General features: G+C 35.4%; 1 protein-coding gene across 4 annotated transcripts in view; it reads left to right on the top strand.

Annotated features, from left to right (window-relative positions):
* Window positions 1–20,523, top strand: part of CPSF6 (cleavage and polyadenylation specific factor 6) — a 31,665-nt gene extending 11,142 nt beyond the window's left edge. Inside the window, exons 3-11 of one of the 4 annotated variants that reach the window (XM_041411180.1) lie at window positions 652–755; window positions 1,489–1,634; window positions 2,281–2,454; window positions 3,547–4,051; window positions 5,263–5,355; window positions 6,349–6,464; window positions 6,797–6,950; window positions 7,543–7,731; window positions 15,199–20,523. In XM_041411180.1, coding sequence (XP_041267114.1) covers window positions 652–755; window positions 1,489–1,634; window positions 2,281–2,454; window positions 3,547–4,051; window positions 5,263–5,355; window positions 6,349–6,464; window positions 6,797–6,950; window positions 7,543–7,729 — 1,479 coding nt within the window. In that variant the 3' untranslated portion in view covers window positions 7,730–7,731; window positions 15,199–20,523. Of the gene's footprint in view, window positions 1–651; window positions 756–1,488; window positions 1,635–2,280; window positions 2,455–3,546; window positions 4,052–5,262; window positions 5,356–6,348; window positions 6,465–6,796; window positions 6,951–7,539; window positions 7,732–15,198 lie in introns of all 4 variants that reach the window. The other 3 variants (XM_041411179.1, XM_041411182.1, XM_041411181.1) reach the window with 3 other exon arrangements.
* The last annotated feature ends 1,495 nt before the right edge of the window (window positions 20,524–22,018 follow it).

Here is a 22,018-nt window from a genome sequence, read left to right as displayed (position 1 = left end):
GCCTTTTTCATCTGCAGTGACTTTTTCAGCATAACTGTTTTCAGGTATTTGTCTTGAGGCTTATTTCTCTGTCCGAGAAGAACAGGTTGATGATAACTGACTGAACTGTAGTTGCCCTTAGGAAAATTACTTTTATTAGAATGCAAGTATTTTAAAATCAATTGCAGGAAAGCAAACAGTGCAAGAGCTGGTCAGTAGCTGAATTAAGTAGAGCTGTTATCTGGTTACATGAAATCAAGTTCTTCAGGGCCCACATATGCAAAATTCTATTTTAAAAGATAAATAAAAAATTTTAATTTTTAAAAAAATTCTGATAATTTGTTACTGTAGGTGTTTTTTTCCTTAGTTATTACAGTACTTCAGGAACTAATAGGTAAGTAAAGGACCTGTCTGTTGGCTTAAGTTTTCCCATTTTGAAGTACATGAATGGAATCAGTAAAATGTGCGTGAATTAGCTGAACTAATTGTTGAATTGTAAAATGAAAATGACTACTCCAAAAGTCAGAATATATTGACAGTCTGAATAAAATATTCCTCTGGATCAATTTCGCACACATACACACACACTCAAAAATCCATGGAAAATTTAGTTGCCCTTTGCCTGGTGTTTTAGATAAGCTCTCATAGTTGAATATTAAAAATATTTTTCAGTGGACAACAGATGAAGACTTAACTGAAGCAGTTCATTCACTGGGGGTAAATGACATTTTGGAGATAAAATTTTTTGAAAATCGTGCTAATGGCCAGTCTAAAGGGTAAGAACTTGTTTTTTTCTATATGTGGACTGAAGTTTGGGGGTGAAGGAGTTCTTCATTTTCATAATTGTCAATCTTTGGACTGCTCATCCCTTATTGATCCAAAAATGGTTTGGCATATAATTTCATACTAATGACTTAAGTTTCAGGTATAAATTTTTGTGATGGTACTGTGTATTTCATTATTTTGTCAGTTAAAGCTTGTTGGTGATCTTCATATAAGACTATTCCTAGATTTTTAGTTGGTATGCTGGTGATGCTTGTTTTTCTTCAGTGTAAATGCTGTTCCTCTAACCTTCATGATTAAATCTTTTCATTACATCTTTATTTTCTATTAGCTGTTTAAAGTAAGTGCTTGAGCCCATTTTTAACTGACAGCCTAACTTTCACTGCATAAATGTGCCTTTCTGTCTCTTTGGCAGCAATGTGTATGAGTGTATGCTTAATAACTTCTTCATATGAATTAATTATGTATTCTGTTGATACTCCGCCAAAAAGCTGCCTTTGTTGTGATAAATTTTGATGCATCCTGTACTTGCAGTTTTGTTTCCTTTTTTTATGTCCTAGGATAAGTTATTTCATCTGTTCTGAAATCTGGACTAAGACCTGTGAGACGTTGTTGGTGTCTAGTTGTCAAGTATTCCTTTGCTTACTGTGTGTAATCTTTTTCATGAGATGTCAGGATGTCAGAAAATGAACAAATTGTGGTGTAACTGTTTTTGTTTCCTTTCAGGTTTGCCCTTGTGGGTGTGGGATCGGAAGCATCCTCCAAAAAGCTGATGGATTTGTTGCCTAAAAGAGAATTGCATGGGCAGAATCCTGTTGTAACTCCATGTAATAAACAGTTTCTGAGTCAATTTGAAATGCAGTCAAGGAAAAGTAAGCTTTTCTTAAGTGCTGTCTTGGAAAAGCAGAAAAAGTAGAATGGCGGGTTTTTAGCTCAGTGTCTTGTAATTTCTGTGCAGTTTAAAATAGCCATAAAATACTTAGAGTCCAGGTGAATGAACTTCTATCTTTGTTTAAAGAAATCACTTCATACACTGAAGAGCTGCTGCATTCTGAAACCAGGTTGCAGCTTCGTGCAGCTCTTGTCTTAACAGCTGTGGGTGCTTTCTTAATTTCCTGTGGATGTAATTAAAAAAAAAAAAAAGGACAAGAGTTTTTAGAATTTTAACATTTCTAGTCAAACTGGGCTAAATTCTAATGTGTGGATGGTCTGTATTTTTGATAGAATGGGGAAAAGAGGTTCCGTGTTGTACTTTAGCACCATGTCTTGTGTTTCTCAGTGTGGTGTTGGGCTTCATGGAAGGAAGGACTGGCAGTCTCTCCAGATCCTCTTCCTTTAGTATGAGGCATAGTATTTTAGCAAAGAATTTCCCTTCCCAAATGCATTGGGTTTGGGTACAGGGAGCAAGTTGGTACTCATAAGGTCACACTTTAGCACTGCGTAAAACTTTAGGTCAAGTGTTGAAATACTTCAACCTATTTTCATCTGTGTAGTGACACTTTTGCTTTTCCATTGCAGCCACACAGTCTGGCCAGATGTCTGGGGAAGGTAAAGCTGGTCCCCCAGGAGGAAGCTCACGAGCAGCATTTCCACCTAGTAATAGAGGTCGGGGCCGTTTTCCAGGTGCCATTCCAGGTGGAGACAGATTCCCTGGACCGGCAGGGCCAGGAGGGCCACCACCACCTTTCCCAGGTAAAATTATGCATATATGGAGTTACAGTCTTACATGTGTTTCAATGTGGCGTACTTATTTGGGAAATGATAAAGATCAAGGCGATTCAGTAATGAGCCATAAATCAGCGTTAACAGCTAGACTGATGGACTTGACTGTTCGTTTGTTGATATTCAACAGGAAGTTGGATCCAGTAAATTTGGTAGCAAGGCAAGAGCTTTTTTAGATAGATTATTTATACTGTGTCAATACACATATTTAACTATGAAAAAAATTAAAATAGATCATGTTAGCAAGTAGATTTGGCTTTAGTGTAGTGTATTGCTGTATGTGCTGAGAATTGCCTGTGTTGTAGAGTGTAAAGTAACTAATTTCCTTATTGTAGTACAAGTTTGCGTGTGATCATAAATTCAGCTCTGGTCAATTAGTAGGCACTTAAAACTCCAGAAATTTGAAGAGGAGGTCTTCATGTTGAGTTAGGTATCTGATATAGAAGAATTACATTAAACAGTTAGGTTTGCACTGCAGTGAAGTTTTTTTATCAGCTGACATATTTTTTAGTAAATGTCATTCAGTAATAGATTGTCTACCAACAGTCTTAAGGGACATAGTCAAATAGAAAAAACAGTTGAGAATCTAAAGGAATGTTTGGATACTGCATTTACATTACTTTCTTCAGTACAGCTTCTCCCATATTTTTAATACATATTTTATCTTAAGCCTCATATGAATGACTAGCTGCAGTAAGATGTAATGCTGCAGTAAGATGTAATGTTTTCTAGCTTTTGTAATCTTCTTGTGGGTTTTGGAAACAACAGCAGATGATTGTGATTTGAGCAGTGGAGTTGTCAGTGTTCAAGATAATGTTGTTCTTTTTAGATGTCTAGTATCAATAGATACAGATAAGTTAAAAATTTTCTAAGCTACTGGACCCAAAGCAGGAACATCCATATCTTGTACATGTTGCACTGTGTTCAGGGAGGGAGGATTGGTTTCTTTTTTGTCATTGGTTTTTTGGGATAAAAAACTGAAGAATTTTAAATAATTTTATTTCTTTGTATTTATTCACTCAATTTTATTTGTTTGTTGTTTTTTGTTTGTTTTTATTTTAGCTGGACAAACTCCCCCACGTCCACCCTTAGGTCCTCCTGGCCCACCAGGTCCACCAGGCCCTCCACCACCTGGTCAGGTCCTCCCACCTCCATTAGCTGGACCTCCTAATCGTGGTGATCGTCCACCACCACCAGTTCTGTTTCCAGGACAGCCTTTTGGTCAGCCTCCACTTGGGCCACTTCCTCCAGGCCCTCCACCACCAGTTCCAGGCTATGGGCCGCCACCAGGTCCACCACCACCTCAGCAGGGTCCACCTCCACCTCCGGGTCCATTTCCCCCTCGTCCACCTGGCCCTCTTGGGCCACCCCTGACTCTTGCTCCTCCTCCTCATCTCCCTGGGCCACCGCCAGGTGCTCCACCACCGGCACCACATGTGAATCCAGCTTTCTTCCCCCCACCTGCCAATAGTGGCATACCCACTTCAGACAGCCGTGGGCCACCTCCGACAGATCCATATGGCCGACCTCCACCATATGACAGAGGTGACTATGGGCCACCTGGAAGGTGAGTTCTTTTTGTCTAATGTGTTTGGGTAGCAGATTATACTCCTTGTTGAAAGCATTTGATTTTTTTCCCTTTTAATGCAAATGTTAGGAACAATTAGAAGTAGGGCCAGAAGGGAATCCCACTGATCTTGTAGTTTGCCCCTTTTAACTTCTCCAAGGGATTAAATCTGAGAAACATATTGGCAGCAGGAGGAAAATCCTGAAATGCAACACTAGTAATCTCACTTCCCTTCTCAGCTCTGAACTGTTTGTCTTCGCTGTATTTGGCAGTGTCATCATTCCATGTCTTCTACATGTAAACTTACATATCATTTCTTATGCAGCAGCTTCTGGTTGTGCTTCTGTCTTAACTTGAAATTCTGACTTTAACTGTATCATGGTGCTTTGCAGGCTGCCTTTTAAGAATGCTCTGGAATTTTCTTTTTTGAGTAGTGCATATGTTGAGGTCATACCATTTTCATCTTCCAGCAGTGTTGCTTGTCCCTTTTTTCTTCAGGATTTAATTAAAATTTAGTGTTTGTCTTAAAAGCCAAGTGTGAATTTACTGCAAGACTTTTACCTTCCTTTCCTATCAAGATATTTCTGCTCGTTTGGTGCAGTCTTGCTGTGTTTGTAGCAGTGGCTTTTCCTGTGGTTAATCCTACCTGTGATGGAGTTCTTAAGTCCCTGACTGGACTTGTCAAGTTTTTCACATCTTGGTTGAAACATTTTTTTCATCTGTGGTTTCAAGCATCTCTGTCTTGCTGCTGTTTCTTGATTTTCACCATATTTCTATTTGTCAAAAATTTTGGCATTAATTGTAAGAGACGATTTTACATAGTTAGATTTGAATTTTTCAGTAGTAATTTTACTGCTAGCATAAGACACACTTTTCTGGCTTAAAATGTTTCCTGCAAAGATACTGTGCTTTGATTCTTTTTTTACCACAAAGTTTAAAACTCCCCGAGCATTTGTGTACATGTGATGTTCATACAAAAAAAAACAAAAACTGTAGAAATTCAAGCATTTGGCTTAATTGCCTGAAATATAAGACTGTAAGGTGTTGGGTGATATTTTATGGACTAAATCAAGGTTGTCTGCAGTTTATAGAATGTCTGGGGAGGGAAGGAGTGGGAATAGGACAGTATAACTTACTGTCCAGTATTTTCATTAATAATGTTGAAGCTATCATCCATAACTATTTAAATTGTCATTAATTATATATCATAGGCGTTTCACTGGAAATAACATGTCCATAAGAGAAAAATTACATATTCCATTCTATGGGAGGCACACGAAAAATAATACTCAAAACTCAGGGAGGTATGAATTTTTAGACATTTCCTCTTATGCTAAACTGGCTATAGGATCTTGTTCCACTTTTTGCAATTAAGAGGATAGCATTGCTTATTATTCTGCATTTTCTTTCTACCAGAAGAACTAACACTGTTCTAGAAATATCAAGCAGTGGGCCAGTTTGACAGTCTCAGCATTTATCTCTTAACACATTTCTCCAAATTTTCTATGTGACACAGAGACTGGCTAATAGGACACTGCAAAACTTTTGGGAAAATTTAGGTTTACTTCTGTTACTTTGCAAACCCTGTATAGGTAGCTGATAATTGAAGTGTAATGAGTATGAGGATTCTGCTTTATTGCTTCCTCCTTACTGTGACTAGTAGGGAGATTAAATTGGAGTACCTTGAACTTGACCAGAAATTAAAAAAAAAAAAAATTGCTGTAAAATGCTGACATATCATTCAGAAAATTGAGTGTTTTAAAGATGATAACTATATTTGTTTTTCAAAAGTTACAGCATTCTGGTCTTAGTTAAGATCTGGGAAACAGGATCATATAGTTCTGATTCCAGTACTGTTATGAAAATTTTCTCTAATTTTGCTCAAAGCTGCATTGCCTATGTACATGTATTTCCACATCCATTCAGTTGGGAATATCTATTTACGTACTTTCAAGGATTTTACGAAAATTGTAAATATTTGTCAAGCACGATATTAAGTGCTGCTGAATGTTTGAAATAGATGGGATGAACAAAAAAAAGTCTTTTAATACAGCAATGTCTTAATTGTTTCTTTGGGGTTTTTTGTTTGTTTGGTTTGTTGGGGTTTTTTTGGTTTTTTTTTTTTAAGATTTCAGGATTTTATATTGTAACGATGGTCCTTAACAAAAACCAAAACCAGATCCTGCTTTCTTTTCTGTTTGTCACTGCTTAAAGTTGCAAACTTGGACTGTTGAAATTGCAATGATAGCTTCTGAAGTTTTCCTTTACCTTTTAAATACTAGTTTTATTGCTTGCAGAGAAATGGATGCTGCGAGGACACCTCTAAGTGAAGCAGAATTTGAAGAAATCATGAATAGAAATAGGGCAATCTCAAGCAGTGCCATTTCAAGAGCTGTATCAGATGCCAGCGCTGGTTAGTAAAACTCAATGTGTGTTTGTTATTCTACCCAACTGAAAAGAATTTATGGGTTTTTTTAAAATTAGGATTCTGAAAGGCCTGAAGCCACATTTTTCTGTTAGAATGCTGAATTTAGATACAACTTATGACTGATTTTGTACTGTGCTTCAGTTAGTTTCTAAGAAAACCTGAGTACTGATCTGGACAGTATTTTAATATTTGGTGCTACAGTAAGTTGTCTAGATGGCTGTTTAAGAGAAGATACTCGAAATGGTAATACTGTTACAGATAAAAATCTGTGTTTTAATGTGCATAATTTTCTGATCCCGTTCTTACATAATTTTCAGGGGACTATGGAAGTGCTATAGAGACCTTGGTAACTGCGATTTCCTTAATCAAACAGTCCAAAGTATCTGCAGATGATCGCTGCAAAGTACTTATTAGCTCCCTTCAGGACTGCCTTCATGGAATTGAGTCCAAGTCTTATGGGTCTGGATCCAGGTAAAACTTTCCTCTTCCATCTGCTCTTACCTAAAAAAGGCAAGGTGTGGTGCAGCACTAGTTTACAGGAAGAAACTAAGGCTTGTGAGAAGTCAGTGATTTGCTGAGTTGCACAGGAAATACGTGAAGGAACCAAATAAGGCTTTCCTGAACCTAGGAAAGCTGCCTTTTAATTAACCCTCTTTTCAAAATTGATCTGACTAGCTTCAATTTAACTCTTAGTTTTATTTAGTGGTTTTGGCCCATATTTTCCATGTGCAGATTAGCAGCCATTTTGTAGTGATCGTTTGATATGTGGTGTATTTCCCCTAGCTGATGTCAGGCATCCTCCATTCTGAGTATGTACTTTGACTTTTCCTTGCCACATTAGAAAGCGGGAGCACCTTACTACTTGTTACTGAATTCTTAGCCACCACTGTTTGTACCAGGCATCTTTAATGTTGTATACAAAAATATACCTGCATCACAATGATCAGATCTTTCCCTCGTACCTATTTTAGATCAAATTCATACTCATAAGCAGAGTACAAAACTGGCGTGGGGATGACAAGTGTTTTGAAGAAAAAGTTAATGAAGTAATTTCTTTTAGAAGACGTGAGCGATCCAGAGAGAGGGACCACAGTAGGTCACGAGAAAAAAGTAGGCGGCACAAATCACGTAGTAGAGACCGTCACGATGACTATTACCGGGAAAGGAGCCGTGAGAGGGAGAGGCACCGCGATCGTGACAGAGATCGTGACAGAGAACGAGACAGAGAGAGGGAATATCGTCACCGCTAAAGGTGAGCGTTTCTTTCCTCTTCTTGAACTTTACCGACTTACTAAAAGTAACCGCTCTAGGTCTGAGATTATTTGTGCCATTCATGTCTGTATTTAAATGATCCTGCGGTAGGTACTGAATCACTTTCTTCTTGCAGCACCTGACATGAAAATAGGTAAGTAATAACAGGTAATTAACTCATCTTGGGAGGGAGCAAGTATTTGTGCAATTATCTTCTGCATTCTGCATGCCACTTCCCTTATTTTGGCTGATAATTGTGTTCCCAGTTTTTATGAAATGGGATTGAATGACTTCTTAAAAAAAGCAATAAGTCAGACCGTTCTCTTGAAAGATTATATGAATTTTACAGTTTTATTTCTTAACTGTATTTAAAAATACTAATTTTGTATTTTAAATTCTACTTCTGTAAAGACTGTAGCATTTAGCCCTTCATAGATTGTGTGTGGATTATTTCAGTGTCCATACAGTTATTGTCCTTGCACAGGTATGGTGGTGATTTTGTGGGTTTTGTTGTTTTGTTTTGTGTTGCTTTTGTTTTATTTTTTTTCCTGGTGAGTTTTAGTCAAATTCAGGAAATATAAGCAGATTTTGCTCTTTATTTTATGAAATGTGACCTGTCAGTATCTTCTGCCTTCTAGCTAAATCCAGGTATTAACCTTCAGTAAAATTTATTTTCAGTTGCTGCCCACCACCCTGATTTTTCAGTCTGTCCCCCTTCTGGTAGTAATTTTCTGAAGACTAGTAAACAAATATGTAGAATTGATTCTTTTCTGGTTGTTCACAAACTAACATGCTCTTTTATTTCATGTATCTGAAATCTTGTATGCATCAAATGTCTAGACAGCTAGAGTAGCACGCTAAACAATGATTTTTTTTCAATGTACTGCTTCAATATACGTAGAAATGTTGACATTACATAATGTACTGTTTGTAGGGTTGGGAATTAAAGCCACCCATGGTTCCTTATATTTCACAACTGAAAAAAACCAACCCTCTCTAGTAATGACTCTAGTGGTCTTTACTCTTCTTGAAAGAACTTCCACTACATCTGCACTGAAATTGAAGCTCATAGACATGCCTGTCTGCCCAGCTTCCATTTCTTACATTTAACCTCAGATTTAGTTTCCAGATTTGCATGTGTTTTTTATTCATGGGAGTTCATTTATAGATGTTACAGAGCAAAACTTAAAAAGTCAAATAAAACGTAGTACAGTCCTAAGTGAAAATACAGTTCTGTATGTGTTAAATGTTAGTTTTTCAGTCAGGCTTTTTGTGTCACTGACACTCCTCTGGGAGAGAACAAATTATAGTATGATACGCTCTAGTGTGTTGAGAATTAAGTGGGATGTTGTCTCAGGTTCATATACCAGCAGGGGACACAAAAAGAAATAACAGACCTAGAGAAGGGGAGCCAAAGGCTTAAGTAGGAAGGTGAAACATGGCAGCTGAAATAATGTTGGCAGTATATTTCTGTTAGTGCCACTTTTTGCCATCAAAAATGGATTGGTAGAAATATTTCTGGAATTTAGTAAAAATATCAACTCTGGTTCTTAATTGTAAAATAAGAGAATGTAAAAATACAGATATAACAAAAGGAAATGTAATTTCTTTTGTTGAACTGGGTTTTTAGCTTTTATAATAGCTGCATATTTTTGATATTTGTGAATCGTTGTTACTAATAGAAGTAACCATTGAGCTGAGTAGTGGATGCATTTCCAGAGCATTTTACTTCTGGTGGAGATTAGCAAACCATACTAAAAATGGTTAATAGCCTGGAGTGAAAGACAGGTGTTTTTTTAACCCTTGGCATAGTTTACTAATCTAGCTTTGATTTTTGTGTATTTAGTGCTCTGCACATAGATACAGATTTACTGTGCCAAGTACAGATTTCCTAGTCCCTTACCCCAAGAATATATGTCAAACGGCATTAGGTTGCATTTTATAATTTTTAATTTCTAATTTCTGCGTTTATAATTTCTGAAGCACAATTTGCACTGAGGCTGTGATTTCAGTCTCAGTTCAGGTGGGTTTTATATTTGCAAGATCCTTCAGCTTTGTTGTGTGCTGGGATTTCTCTTTTCTTTCAATAGGGTGACTTGGTAAAATTCCCTTGTGCAAAGAAAATAGGTCCTAAGAACTTGATTTAAATGGCAAATTTAGTATACTACATGTAAATTAAAGCATTTGGTATTTTTTTAAGTTAAGTTGTAAACAGTTTGTCTTGTTGCTGTCTTAATGAAGAAGAGCTTTATTGTAGTTTTGTTTTTATATATTTATACGCACACACACATAAAAGAAACAGAGTTATCTCCTGGTTTGTATGTTTCATTTTCACTAAGATGTGTGTTCCCATACATTTTTTTGTTTCATTTTTTTACATTGAATAATATTCATAAACTGATTTAACACTCAGTCATTTAATAAATATCAACAGTGCTGAAACGAGTTATTCCCCATATTACTGTGTTTTGCCAGAAAACATGAAGTTGCCTCTGTGCCTGCAACCTATGAATGGCACCTATATTTCTCCTTATTGTGTACCTATAGTCATGACTGTGATACTGTACTGGCATTTTTTCCAAAGTGTTACACGTCTAGTTCAGAAGGATTCTAAGGGTCCATTGTGAAAACTTCTGTGAACAGTGAAATTCTGTTTGTTCTGTATTACATTTATAGAGATGGGTTAAATTGGAATAACTTACAAAATATGTTTATAACAGCAAAACTTAAAAAAGTTTAGTTGTACCATATCAGGTATTTACACTTCTGTTTGTACACTTCATGATTTAAAATCAAATTGTTGCAAGATTTTTGTGCCTTCATGTGAGTAAGACTTCATGTACATTGACAACCCATTCTCCTGAATTACTATAAACTGAATGCTTCCTTGGAACATCTTGCCTTTGCTCATAGAAAGCCTGTAAATATAAAAGACAACAATGGATTTAAGACAAGTGTCTAACCTGTATTAGTCAAAAAAACTAAGAACCCAATAGAATGACATTTAGAAGAATTAATGTGTACAAACAGAACAGCAATGTAACTTCATCAGCATGAGTCCTGAACTTGTTAGGCAGAATTTTTTAACTGATAATCAGTAATGTATTTCTAGGTGATACATTGTCCCAATCTTAATCTGTCTGAATTTTTATAACTGCTGAATGTTAAGTTTTTCATTTTATGTTTTTGTTATTGGGTTGATTATTTCCTATTTAAACTGGATTTTGATTGAATTACAAAGACAAAACCACAACATTGTAACAGTTGATATGTATGTAGACTTTGTACTCCGTATTTAATGTCTATTCTCTGATTTTTCTGCTCTCAAACCACTGTAAGCAAAATTGAATTTTGAGGCTCATATGCTTCTTCAAAAACTGCTCTCAGATCACTCTGAAATTTCTTTCAGCTTTAGAGTGATTCAAGAAGTAATATGGTTGGAATTTTTTGTATCAGTAGGAGGGGAAATGGTACTGATGGCTTACATAGTATTAATTATATTTTTGCTTCTCTAAGTTGGAATGGTCCTGTAACTGTGCTAATAACCACTTAAACATCAAGTGAAGTGAAATTAGCCTTTTAAGAAAACTTGTAACGAATTTGCAAATGCCTGCTTTTAATAGGCTATTTTAATAATAAGCTTCTAGTTAATATTAAGTGAATCATATGGTAACATTGTTCAAGACCTGGGTATATATACCTGTCTAGAATTATATCAGGTCTTAGTTTTAAGCTATTAATAATATTGTTTACCTAATCTTTTTTTTTAACTGTGTGTTTTATGTGGGGCTGGCACTATTCTTCTGTATTTAGCATTCACCAGAGAAATAATGCTTTGTGCATCTGATTCAGTATTTGCAATCCAGCATAGCATGAATAGAGGCAAGCAGTGCCACTGGTTTATATGCTTCTTAAAATCTGTTTTGACCATTACTCTGGTGCTTTGCAGAAACATAGAGTTTGTCTGTTAATGTTCAGTGATGAATCTGATTTTCTTGAGGGTGAAATAGGGACTTAAAAAATGAACAGAATGTCTTATGCTACTTATTTTCAAATTAATGACTTCTATTACTTTTTTCCCGTGAATATGTTGCTGTAATTTTACTGACTTCTGAGGTGTCTGCAGACACACTTATATTTTTTGTTCCTCATATTCTGGGCTCCTTTATTTGTGAATTCAATAGTTTTGACAAATTTGGTCTGTGTGAAAAGTTCCCTAAGAAACTTTTAGGCATATGAAACACATAAATGAAAATGTTGGTTTAAATCAGTGTTCTTCAAAGAATGAAAAAAATGCACTTTTTTACTTTTGCTCATTGTGGTTTGAGAACTAAGATTTCTTTTTACCAAAGATTAAGAAAAAAAAAACAAAAACCATGAGAGATCTTAATTTTTATGTTTACCTGTGGCAGCTCGATCTACCTTTTTGTCTCTCCCTCATATATGAATGTGCAAAACACTTGCCAATAATTAATATCCTTTTAACTTGTAAACTAAATATTGAATTTTCTGAATGTGCCTCTCTGTACATCAGTTAGTTTTGATGAATAGACAGGCTGGGGTAATAAAATACCTGACAAATTAAGTTAGTTTAGGAGGATTTTCCCCCATGTAAAATTATTTATATAGAGTCATGAAATTGTTGCTGTGTTGATCTTAAATTATACACTAAGACTGAACAAAGACAGCAGGTAAGTACGCTCATAATAGGAGGGGGGAACAGGCAGCAAATGTGAGAAGATGCTAGTGCTGGTAAAATAGTCTGTACGTGTGTAGTGAACAGAACTACATGAGTATCTGTGCTTACATGCTGAAAGACAAATAGAAAGACAAGCTTGAAATTCTTTATTTCTTACTATGTTACAGCTAAATCATGAGACTACTTGGGGTATTTTGTGATGTTCTGGAATGTAGGTTAAATTGAAAAGTAATTTTTGGATTTTAAGCTGGTACTTTCTGTGGGATTTTTGGTTTGTGTATTTTTTTTCTTCATGTATAGAATAAAATAAAGGAGAATTACATGAAGTAATTCATAGGAGCGTCTAGGATATAACAAATGTATCTTGTGCATTTTACTGAAATGTGAATGTGTGAGATTGAAATTCAATCTCTGAAAATAAACTACAATGATAAAACTTGATGGGTGTATGTATATACAGCTTTAAAATTGCTGTAGAATTTTCAAAATTTTAAAGGCTGTTTAAAGCTTTTATGTAAATATTTTGATAATTGGAATTAAGGGAAAAATTAGAGCTGCTATTGCAAGATGCTTTTGATGCATATATATATATATAAGAAATCTACTGGGGTTTTGTTGTAAGAAAGTGTTTTTGTGAGTAAAAAAGTGCTCAAGTTGCATCTTGCATAAATATAGAAATGTTTGATCACTCAGGTTCTGGGATTTCAATTGTGAAATGTTCTGACATAAACCCCTAACTTTTAAACAACAAAATTTCAATTCAACACCTAAGTCTGAAATTTGGATAGAGTTGGTAAATTTTGGTAGAAATGCTGAGAAACTGATTGCTGTCTGGTGTTAAATCGTACAAATCTAACACGTGCTTGGGACAGATAGCTTATGTATGAGCTTGAGGCAGATGGAAAGATGCCAAGAAATACTGACTAGAGATATAATTTTTTTAAAAGTTTTTTGTTGCTTCAATATTCTACTTGCTTGTAGAATACTGAAAAAGGCTGAGCACACAGGTATAATCCATACAGATTTATTTATTTTCAGAGCCACAAGGGTTTCCAATTTTGCCAAGATATAGTGGCAGAATATATGGAACTGAAATGTACACTACTTTGGATTTTAGTTGGTCATGTTTTTGAAAATGAAGGCTCAGTGTGGTGCTGACCATCTTAAGAGCCCTATACAAAAAAAATATTAATCCTACATTCCCTTTATTGTGCATTCTTTAGAGTTCCTGTAGATCCATAAGTACAGATATAGCAAATTATTCCCAGGAACTGAAGCTTTCTTATGGTAGTATTAAATCATATATAGGGCACTTTGGATCTGTTAACTGTTGCCATAGACTTAATCAAGATCCATCATTCTGGCCGCAGCAATTGTATGATGAGAGCAGCAAATTCTGATGTGCAGTGTCACAGCTGTCAAGTACTGACTTACTCCACGAGAAAACTGAGATTCTCTCCTGTCTGTTTGTGCTAACTTAGCTTACAGCTCTGAACATGTTTTTCTTGTGGAGGTAGCACCTTGTCACTTTGCTAGTAATTAATTTCAAAAATACATAACTCCCATAGAAACACTAGCCTCTGGGGAAGGAACTTCCCCAAAAGTAGTTGATGCATTCAGGACCTGAGAACAAGACCTGTGGATAAGAGAAGAAATTTCACTCACTGATTTGGATTAGTTTATGTGCATACTATAGTGTATAGGATATACTTGGTTATACTTTGGAATTTTTAAAAGTTATTGTTAACAGCCACTTTGAGGAAATGAAGAAGAAAAATTGCTTACTTAGTTTTCCTAGCTTTGAAATTATTGTACTAGTAGAAGAATATTTGACAGCTGTGTATTGTTGCACGTTCATGAAATTGCTTCTCTAAATGTCTTGGTTTTCAAATGAATAATTTAATGTGTTGGGTTTTTAAAAGAACTTGATTGAAACTATTTTGAAATTATTGAATGTTGATACTGTGAATTATTAATGAAATTAAGATAGCTAATTGTTTTGTAATGGAATTCAACTGAAATCCAGTGTATGGAATTATACCTTCCCAAGTATTTGTGAACTCTTATAGTAATTAACTTTGAATTGTGTGGTTCCCTCATTTGCCAAAATAGAGGAGAGCAGGAAGTAGGACTGGGGGGTTTTTTCAAGGGCAAGTAGGTGAGGAAACCTGCAAATCTACATTGTATTAGTTGAAAAGAGGGTTCTTGTGCATAACTGCAAGTATGTATTTTTAGATGTGAACCCCATCTAGCTTGCCACTAGTCTTTTCAAGTACTGGTGTCAGATTCTGTGTGCTTTTAAATGTTACTGAGCTGTGAGCCATCCACTTCATTATATAATCAATTAATTACTTAAATGTCAAACCAGCTTAAAACTTATGTAAGTGGGCAGGTAAAAATGTAAAAATCTAATTGTGGTAAAATTACTTTAAATTCTTGTTCAGTCACTCTTGCAGAATGCATACTTTAGGAAGTGTTCTATATAAATTTGGCAGTTGGTCACAGAAGCAGTAGTTATTTCTTTATCATCAATACTTTAACTGTGAAGTTTATATTCTTTCAACTTTGTTGTACAACAACATTAATCTTATTTTTAATTGCTGTATTAGAAAACAACTTCAGTGAGTAGCTACTGCTTCTGGGTGTTTTATGTTAGTTAGCATCACGGTGAAATAGATGCACGAGTTGTGTATGTATAGATAAGCCAACAATTTTCTGTGTGTTTTGGGGACTAGCAAAATCTACATCACAAATTTTGACACATTACAGCTGAAGGAAGAGGAACAGCGTGCAAGACAAGATACATTCTTCAAGGAAAGATGCTTGTCCGGCAGTTTGCTTCATGTGATTGAACTGAGCCTGTAAGGATTCATGGATAATATGAACAGGAATAGATCTGAATAAAGCAAATCTGCATACATGGTAACCAGTAGCTCTTTTACTTTTTTATGTTGCTTAACTGTTTTATTTGAGGGAAACCTGTATGATTTAGACCTTATAGCTTTTGCAACTTTATTACTGGTTATATACATTTGGCAATTATAATGTGCAAGCAATTGAAAAAAGTCAAGTAAATGCTTGTTTTTATAGTAGTTTGTTCATGTTAAACTGTTCATATAATGTCTGTACACAGCACCACTGATTACAGTAGAGATGTAGTGTTGTAATAAACTGTTTAATGGGGCTGATGTGTAAAGCTGTTCAAGTTATTTGATGTTTACACCTCAGGGAAAGTCATGTGTTCAGCAATATTTAAGGATAATGTTACAATGAAAACATTGCTGTCTTCAGAAACATCGCAATAGTTCTTACCTATGCCTCAACGTAATCTTGGATTCAGCGATTTAAACATACTAATGTTGCGCTCTCCCACTCAATTTTGATACAAAAATAGGTGGTTATGAGAAACCTTTAATTCTGTTTTGCTTTTTAGCAATGTTTACCTAGGTGGCTTGTGAATTTGCTAATTGACTTATAAAACTGTAAAAACTGCAGCTCTCTCTGGTCAGTTGTTCTGAGGAGAGATAGTCCCAGGTCTGCAATTTTTAGCACACTGAAAATTTTACCTCTCATACAACCTTGATCCTGATTGACACTACAGTTAATATAAACTTAAACTGTTCATATGAACTTAAACTGCCCATAATAAGGGGTAGAAAGGTTAGGTTTAAAGCACCCAAAATCCTGCAGTTGTTTACAGTTTTATAGTAATAGTGCTTGTGTGTGTTCCCTGTCCACCCCCAAGGCCGTAGCAGTCTGTACATAGTTGTATATTAGAAATGTGCCAGAAGAAACAAGATGTTACCATTTTTATGACTTCATGGGTTTGGTATTTTCTTAATACTTCGGGGTTTATTCACACGTGCATATAAAAGAGAAGGTACATTTGTATGTCCTTGTTCACCAGTGGGCAATATTTAAAATGTCTCAGCAAAAAATGGCACTGATTAAATTTGTCAGATGAGGTTTTGTAAATTTACCTAAAAACAAATTATTGGAGCACTCAGTGAAAGTAGGCGTCAAATTAAAGAATTTGTTTTAAATTTCATCAAGTGTGAAATGCCAGCAAATAGAAATTTCATAAAAGCTGCAAAAGCTTCATTTCCATCAGCCTTGCACAAAGGCTCACTTTTAGTCTATTGTAAAGTGTTATGTAACAGACACACTCCTGGAGTTGTCACTCATTCAAGTAGCTGCACTTAATGTTTTAAGTTAAGTTTCAAGACCTCAGATGGCTTTAAGAGGCAACTCTTAGAAGCCTCTTGATTTCTTTTTTACCAATTTTGAAGATTTTACAGCTGACTTAAAATGTTACCCTGTTCAGGAAAGCATTTAAATCTGGTTTTTTTTTCCAGAGCATATAAAGCATGTGCTTACATTTAATAGATTTCAAGAAATGTGAACATATGCTTTAAGTGTTGCATATGTGAGTGATTTTTATGCTTTACTGAGTTGGGACCAGTAGCTTGTGCAACTGCAAAAGTTTTGCATAAGCCTGAAATGCTCTAATATTTTTGGCACCTACTATTGAACCAGGTTTCCTTGCAGCCAGGTTGATGCTTTTGGACTTGGCTACAGCTTCAGACTCGCCCCTTTTTCTTTTTTTCTTAAATTGTGTACCTCAGTTCCTCATGCATGGGATCACTGGTGTTTATTGAACTATTTGCTTCTGAGAAGATATTTCACGTGTTTGTTTAATCCTGTTTGAAAATGAAAACTGCCTTTAAAAATTTTGTAAAACTGAAAGTTGTATCAAGCAAGTCATGAATCACTTCTTGCTTTCTTTGTGAATAGGTATTGGTTACAAACAGTACTGCTGTAACTTCGTTTTCTTTACTTAAAATCATTGTTTACTACTGTGTGTAGTAAGTTTAGGGAAGAAATTACCTGCCTGTAGCAGTTAAATGGGGAATAGCTAATACTGGAAAAGCAGCAGGTAAGTAATGTTCCATTGCGTAGATATATTAAATTTTAAAATAAAGTAACATTACAATCATTTTATGTAGGAAACTGATATTTTAGCCCACATTGAAATAGATCTGAGACTGTTGCTCTTTTTACATAGACTGTCATTTCTCACTCACATATTTCCATTGCTGGCAATGGAAATAGCAGGGAGACAACAGCAGGGGGTAAATAACGTAAGTTAAACAGAGTGACCATTGTGACCTGAGAAATGAGATCCCTGTATGAAGCCCATTATTTCTGCCTGTTCTCCAGATTGTTAGTCCGATAAATGTACTGTGTTGCAATTTAGGTAATACTCTCTTGCTGTTGTGAGCTTCCTTTGTTAATTTTTTTTTTTTAGAAAACGAAAAAATGTTCAGAAAAAATCCAAAGACCCTGATAAACACCAAAAAGGAATATGCCTAATGTACATCATGTGTAACTGGATCTGTAGTAGAATTTTTACCAAGTCTGGTTTACTAAAGATTCCTGCAATTTCGTGTGCACATGCAGGAAATGGCAGTTTGGAAACTTGCTGAGTGGTGGTGTTGCCATGATGGCTACTGCTGTTTAATATTCATTCAGTTGTATTTCATTTCCTTTTGCTGATGAAAGGATGAAATAATCTGTGAAGAAATACTTAATTTTTTTCAAACATTGAGTGTATAAGTCACATTGAAAATACTATCTTAAGGGTATGTCCTTTATCTTGAAAGACAAAACTAACAAGTAGTGACTTAGGGGTGGTCGTGCTTTACCAACAGAACTTGTTTTGGTGATTTGTTTTTTAGAAGTAGAGGGTGGTTTTTTTACAGTAAAATTTTTACAGGACTATACATTTTGACAGGGCAAAGTACTTAAGAAGAAGAACATAGCATTTTGGAAACTGTACAGTCTTCTTTTTTTCCCCTCATTCCTTTTTTGCTTTCTGTGCCAATATTTTTTGTTCTGATGACATTTTGGAAAATGTTTGTCAGAACAACAGATTTTTATTTACAGTGTGGCGTATAAGCTTGGATAGCTGTTGTTTTTTGTGTTAAACAAGATATTTTTATTAAATTTAGACTTTAGCTTTTTTCTTTATGGACTGAGTACTTTGTGGTTTTGTTTCTTTGAAATTAGTGAGGCTTAGTTTTTCTAACTGTATTTTTTTACCTGATTGTTTAGTTGCATACCCAGACCCTTGTAAATGTTTTTTTCCTAGTTGTGTGTGGATAATTGGAGATTTAAGTGTTGTATATACTTGTCATCTGTGTTTCTAGTAAAATACATGGCATTCTTTGTAGAAATACTTAATTCCTGATTTTCTTTCCTTATCCACTTGCTCTTTCTGTACAGGTTAAACAAACATTGCTCCCATTTTTATTTATTGAATTTTATACATAGCCTGTTAAAATTGTCTTTGGTTCTTGTGTGAACTGAGATACAGCCTTAAATTTCCTAATATAATGCTCGTTAAGATACTGTCAGTCACGTAGATTTAAATCTAAACATGCACGTTTAGGACTGGTACTTTGCAGAGATCTGAAACACTGAATTGCTTCTGCATTGAAATACAAACCCTTCAAGATTTTAGAGAAGGAAATTGCAGGTCAATGTCCATATGAAAATACGAACTAATTTCCAAAATAAGAATTGTAACATAGAAAAGAAGCAATGTGGATTCAGTTGAGATTCATATTATTTTGGTAATTGACTGCACAGGTCTTGAATATAATGGTTGCAGCATGCTTATGAATCATGATTTTTATGCAGAAATACTGTCTCTTGCAATTATGATGCCTTGCAATTAATACTTCAGACTAGCTTGGGATGTATGGGGGTGTTGAGTTAGGGTTTTTTTTCATTTTGTAGTTGTTTTGCCTTCCTCCCTTTTCTTCCCCATACCCTATTAAGGTCTGACATCCCATGTATTTTTAGATTTCCATTTAGCTATAGAGGATAAATTTACTAAGGAGCAGTTTGGGGTATAGAAGCTCATCACTTTGATGTTCTTGTGGGATTTGTTTTCCCCCATGTTGGAAGAAATATAATAAAGCTCCTTATTCCATTTATATATGATACATTTGTTAATTCATGAACCCTTTCTGTAGCCCCAGTGATTGCAGTGGGTTCTGGGACGATGCATATGTCTGTGCTTAAATCTTCAAAATACACTAATTTTACAGAAGTCTCTTGAAAGTAGTAAACGTATACCTTTGATCCCGATGGAATGGAGCATTTAAGTTGTAAAAATTCCTATCTATTCATACCATGTAATGTGATTTTTACATGATTTCAGAAATAACACTTTAGAATATACTCAATAGACTTCAGCCTCACTCTCTTGTACACAGTATTTTGTAATAGAAAATATTTTAAACTGTGTATATTATTATCACATTATGAAACAGACATTCCTTTGATCTTCAGATGTAAGAAAATGAGGAATGTGTGTGCTTTTATAAATATAAGTGGTTGCAAATTCATATTCCTTACTACTGCAGTTGTCCTTTTTTAAAATAATAAAGAAAGGAAAAAAAAAGCCAAGTGTTTTGAAGGTGAAATACATTCCTATTTGGTAAACTGTAACATTTTTATGATGAATACCAGCATTGCTGACTTTCTAAACAAAAGGCTGTATTGTCTTCCTGTACCATTCCATTTCCTGGTTCCCGCTTTGCACAAGGATATATGAGTAAATATTCAAGAAATGGTTTGAAATACAGGAGAGGGTTTGTCCAAGTTGGAATGCAGAATTGCAATGCAAAATGTAAGGAAGTGGATGCCTGTCAGAATGCTTGACTCCAAAGGATTTTATATATATATAGTAAACAGTTCCCTGATGCTGGCAGGCCAAAGAGTCTGTGAATACTGCAGTTTTTGGAGACCTCTATTTCTCCACAAGGTAAGCTGGTATCCTAGCAAATGTGGATTTCAATACATTTTGAGCAGAGGTACTTAAATAATCTGTAAATTTAGGGATAATTTCATTTTTTTAGATGTTATACTTGAAATATTGCACAACTTTTAGCTTTCATAGGTTTCTTTTTTTCAGCCTTTAGGAGACTGTTAAGCAATTTGCTGTCCAACTTTTGTGTTGGTCTTAAACTGCAATAGTAGTTTACCTTGTATTGAAGAAATAAAGACCATTTTTATATTAAAAAATACTTTCGTTTGTCTTCATTTCAGCTTGTCTAATTTCTTTGCAATTCTCATTACTGCCAGACTTCTCAAATTTTCAGACATTGAAACTTGGAGGGTGGACACTCTAAGATAGTTACAGCTAGATTCTGTGCTGTAATTACTTCTGAATCTATAAATAGTTTATACTAGCTCTTATCCTTGCCTGGACTTTTTGCAGCATTTACAACCAGTGAGAAGTGCAAACTTTTTTTTTAAGCTAACCTTATTTTTCTGTGAAATACAGTGCCCCACTTGGAGTCTGTTAACTAAAGGGAATAAAATAAGCATGTGCATAAAGCAATTTCAGTCTCTTAAAATTATATTTTCAGACTCAGACATCAGTGTGGTAATGTTTGGAGCTGTGGGCTTTCTCTATAGGAGGCATTAAACTGCTGATGATAGAACTTTTAAATCTTGCTTTGACTAAATCTGGCAAATATTAATCATTGCCAAGCATGTGAGTGTTAAATGCAGCAGCTGTAAAACAGCTGTATGGCAGGTTGAACTGATGTCAGCTCATTTCATGCAAAATATTGGTTTGGTACCAATGAGAGTATCGATCCTGATAATTTAAAACTACTTTTGGTAGGGGAGTTACATGGGCAAACATTTTAACTGCTAAAGCTGAACATTGTGTTACATGAAACACATCACTGCCTACATACACAACCACTTGCATTGCCATACTGTGCCATTCTAGTGGTGAACTTCCATAATTCATAATACTTGTCAAAGTTCATTCACTGGCACAAAATGAGCTAGATCCATTGTACCATGTTAGATTACTGGTGCTGTTGGCTCCACCTTTGGCCTGTGATGAGCCTTTGCCATTTGACAATGGTAAGACTGTGTGAGAACGCTGGTGTTCCCTTCAAAAAAAAAATTATAGTTTCCAAAAAAAAGTCTAAAATTTAATCTAATTGGAAGAACACAACATTCATGACTGTATTTAAACCCAATGGGTAACTGTACAGGTCTCTGTAGAGGAAACAAAATGCTCATTAGAAAATTAACCTGAATTTCTTGGGGTAGCACTCCAAACCTGCAGTAATGGAAATAACATTTACTTGCTCTAAAGGGTTCAGACGTTATTTGTCCAAATATTAAACAATAGAATAGCAAATCCAACTTGGCCACTGAGTTTACTGTCCTGTGTCAGTTTACTGTCTGGTGCCATAACAACCTGAGTTCTTAACGCGATTGTGTGCTGTAGCCTGGTTTCATTGACCAGGCTACAACACACATTGAAAATTCAGACAGAGATGGAAATGGTGTTGGGCTGTGGTTGGTGGGGTTTAGGGGACTCCAGGCTTTCTTCTGGGTTAAGAGCAGAGGGGGAAATCATTGTGAACTCTTGATTTTGAAAGTGTCTTCCTGCAATTTTCCTCCAGGTTAGGGTGTTCAGCAGTTCCAATTGCTGAAATGTGAGACAAGTGTAAGGCATCCTGTCCCCCAAAACATGGGATGTATACTCTAA

This window comes from Onychostruthus taczanowskii, unplaced genomic scaffold (genome assembly GCF_017590055.1).
Source record: "Onychostruthus taczanowskii isolate IOZ18803 unplaced genomic scaffold, ASM1759005v1 scaffold35, whole genome shotgun sequence".
Lineage (NCBI taxonomy): Eukaryota > Metazoa > Chordata > Aves > Passeriformes > Passeridae > Onychostruthus > Onychostruthus taczanowskii.
The sequence above is the reverse complement of the archived record's forward strand: the minus strand, read 5'-3'. Positions and strand labels throughout refer to the sequence as shown.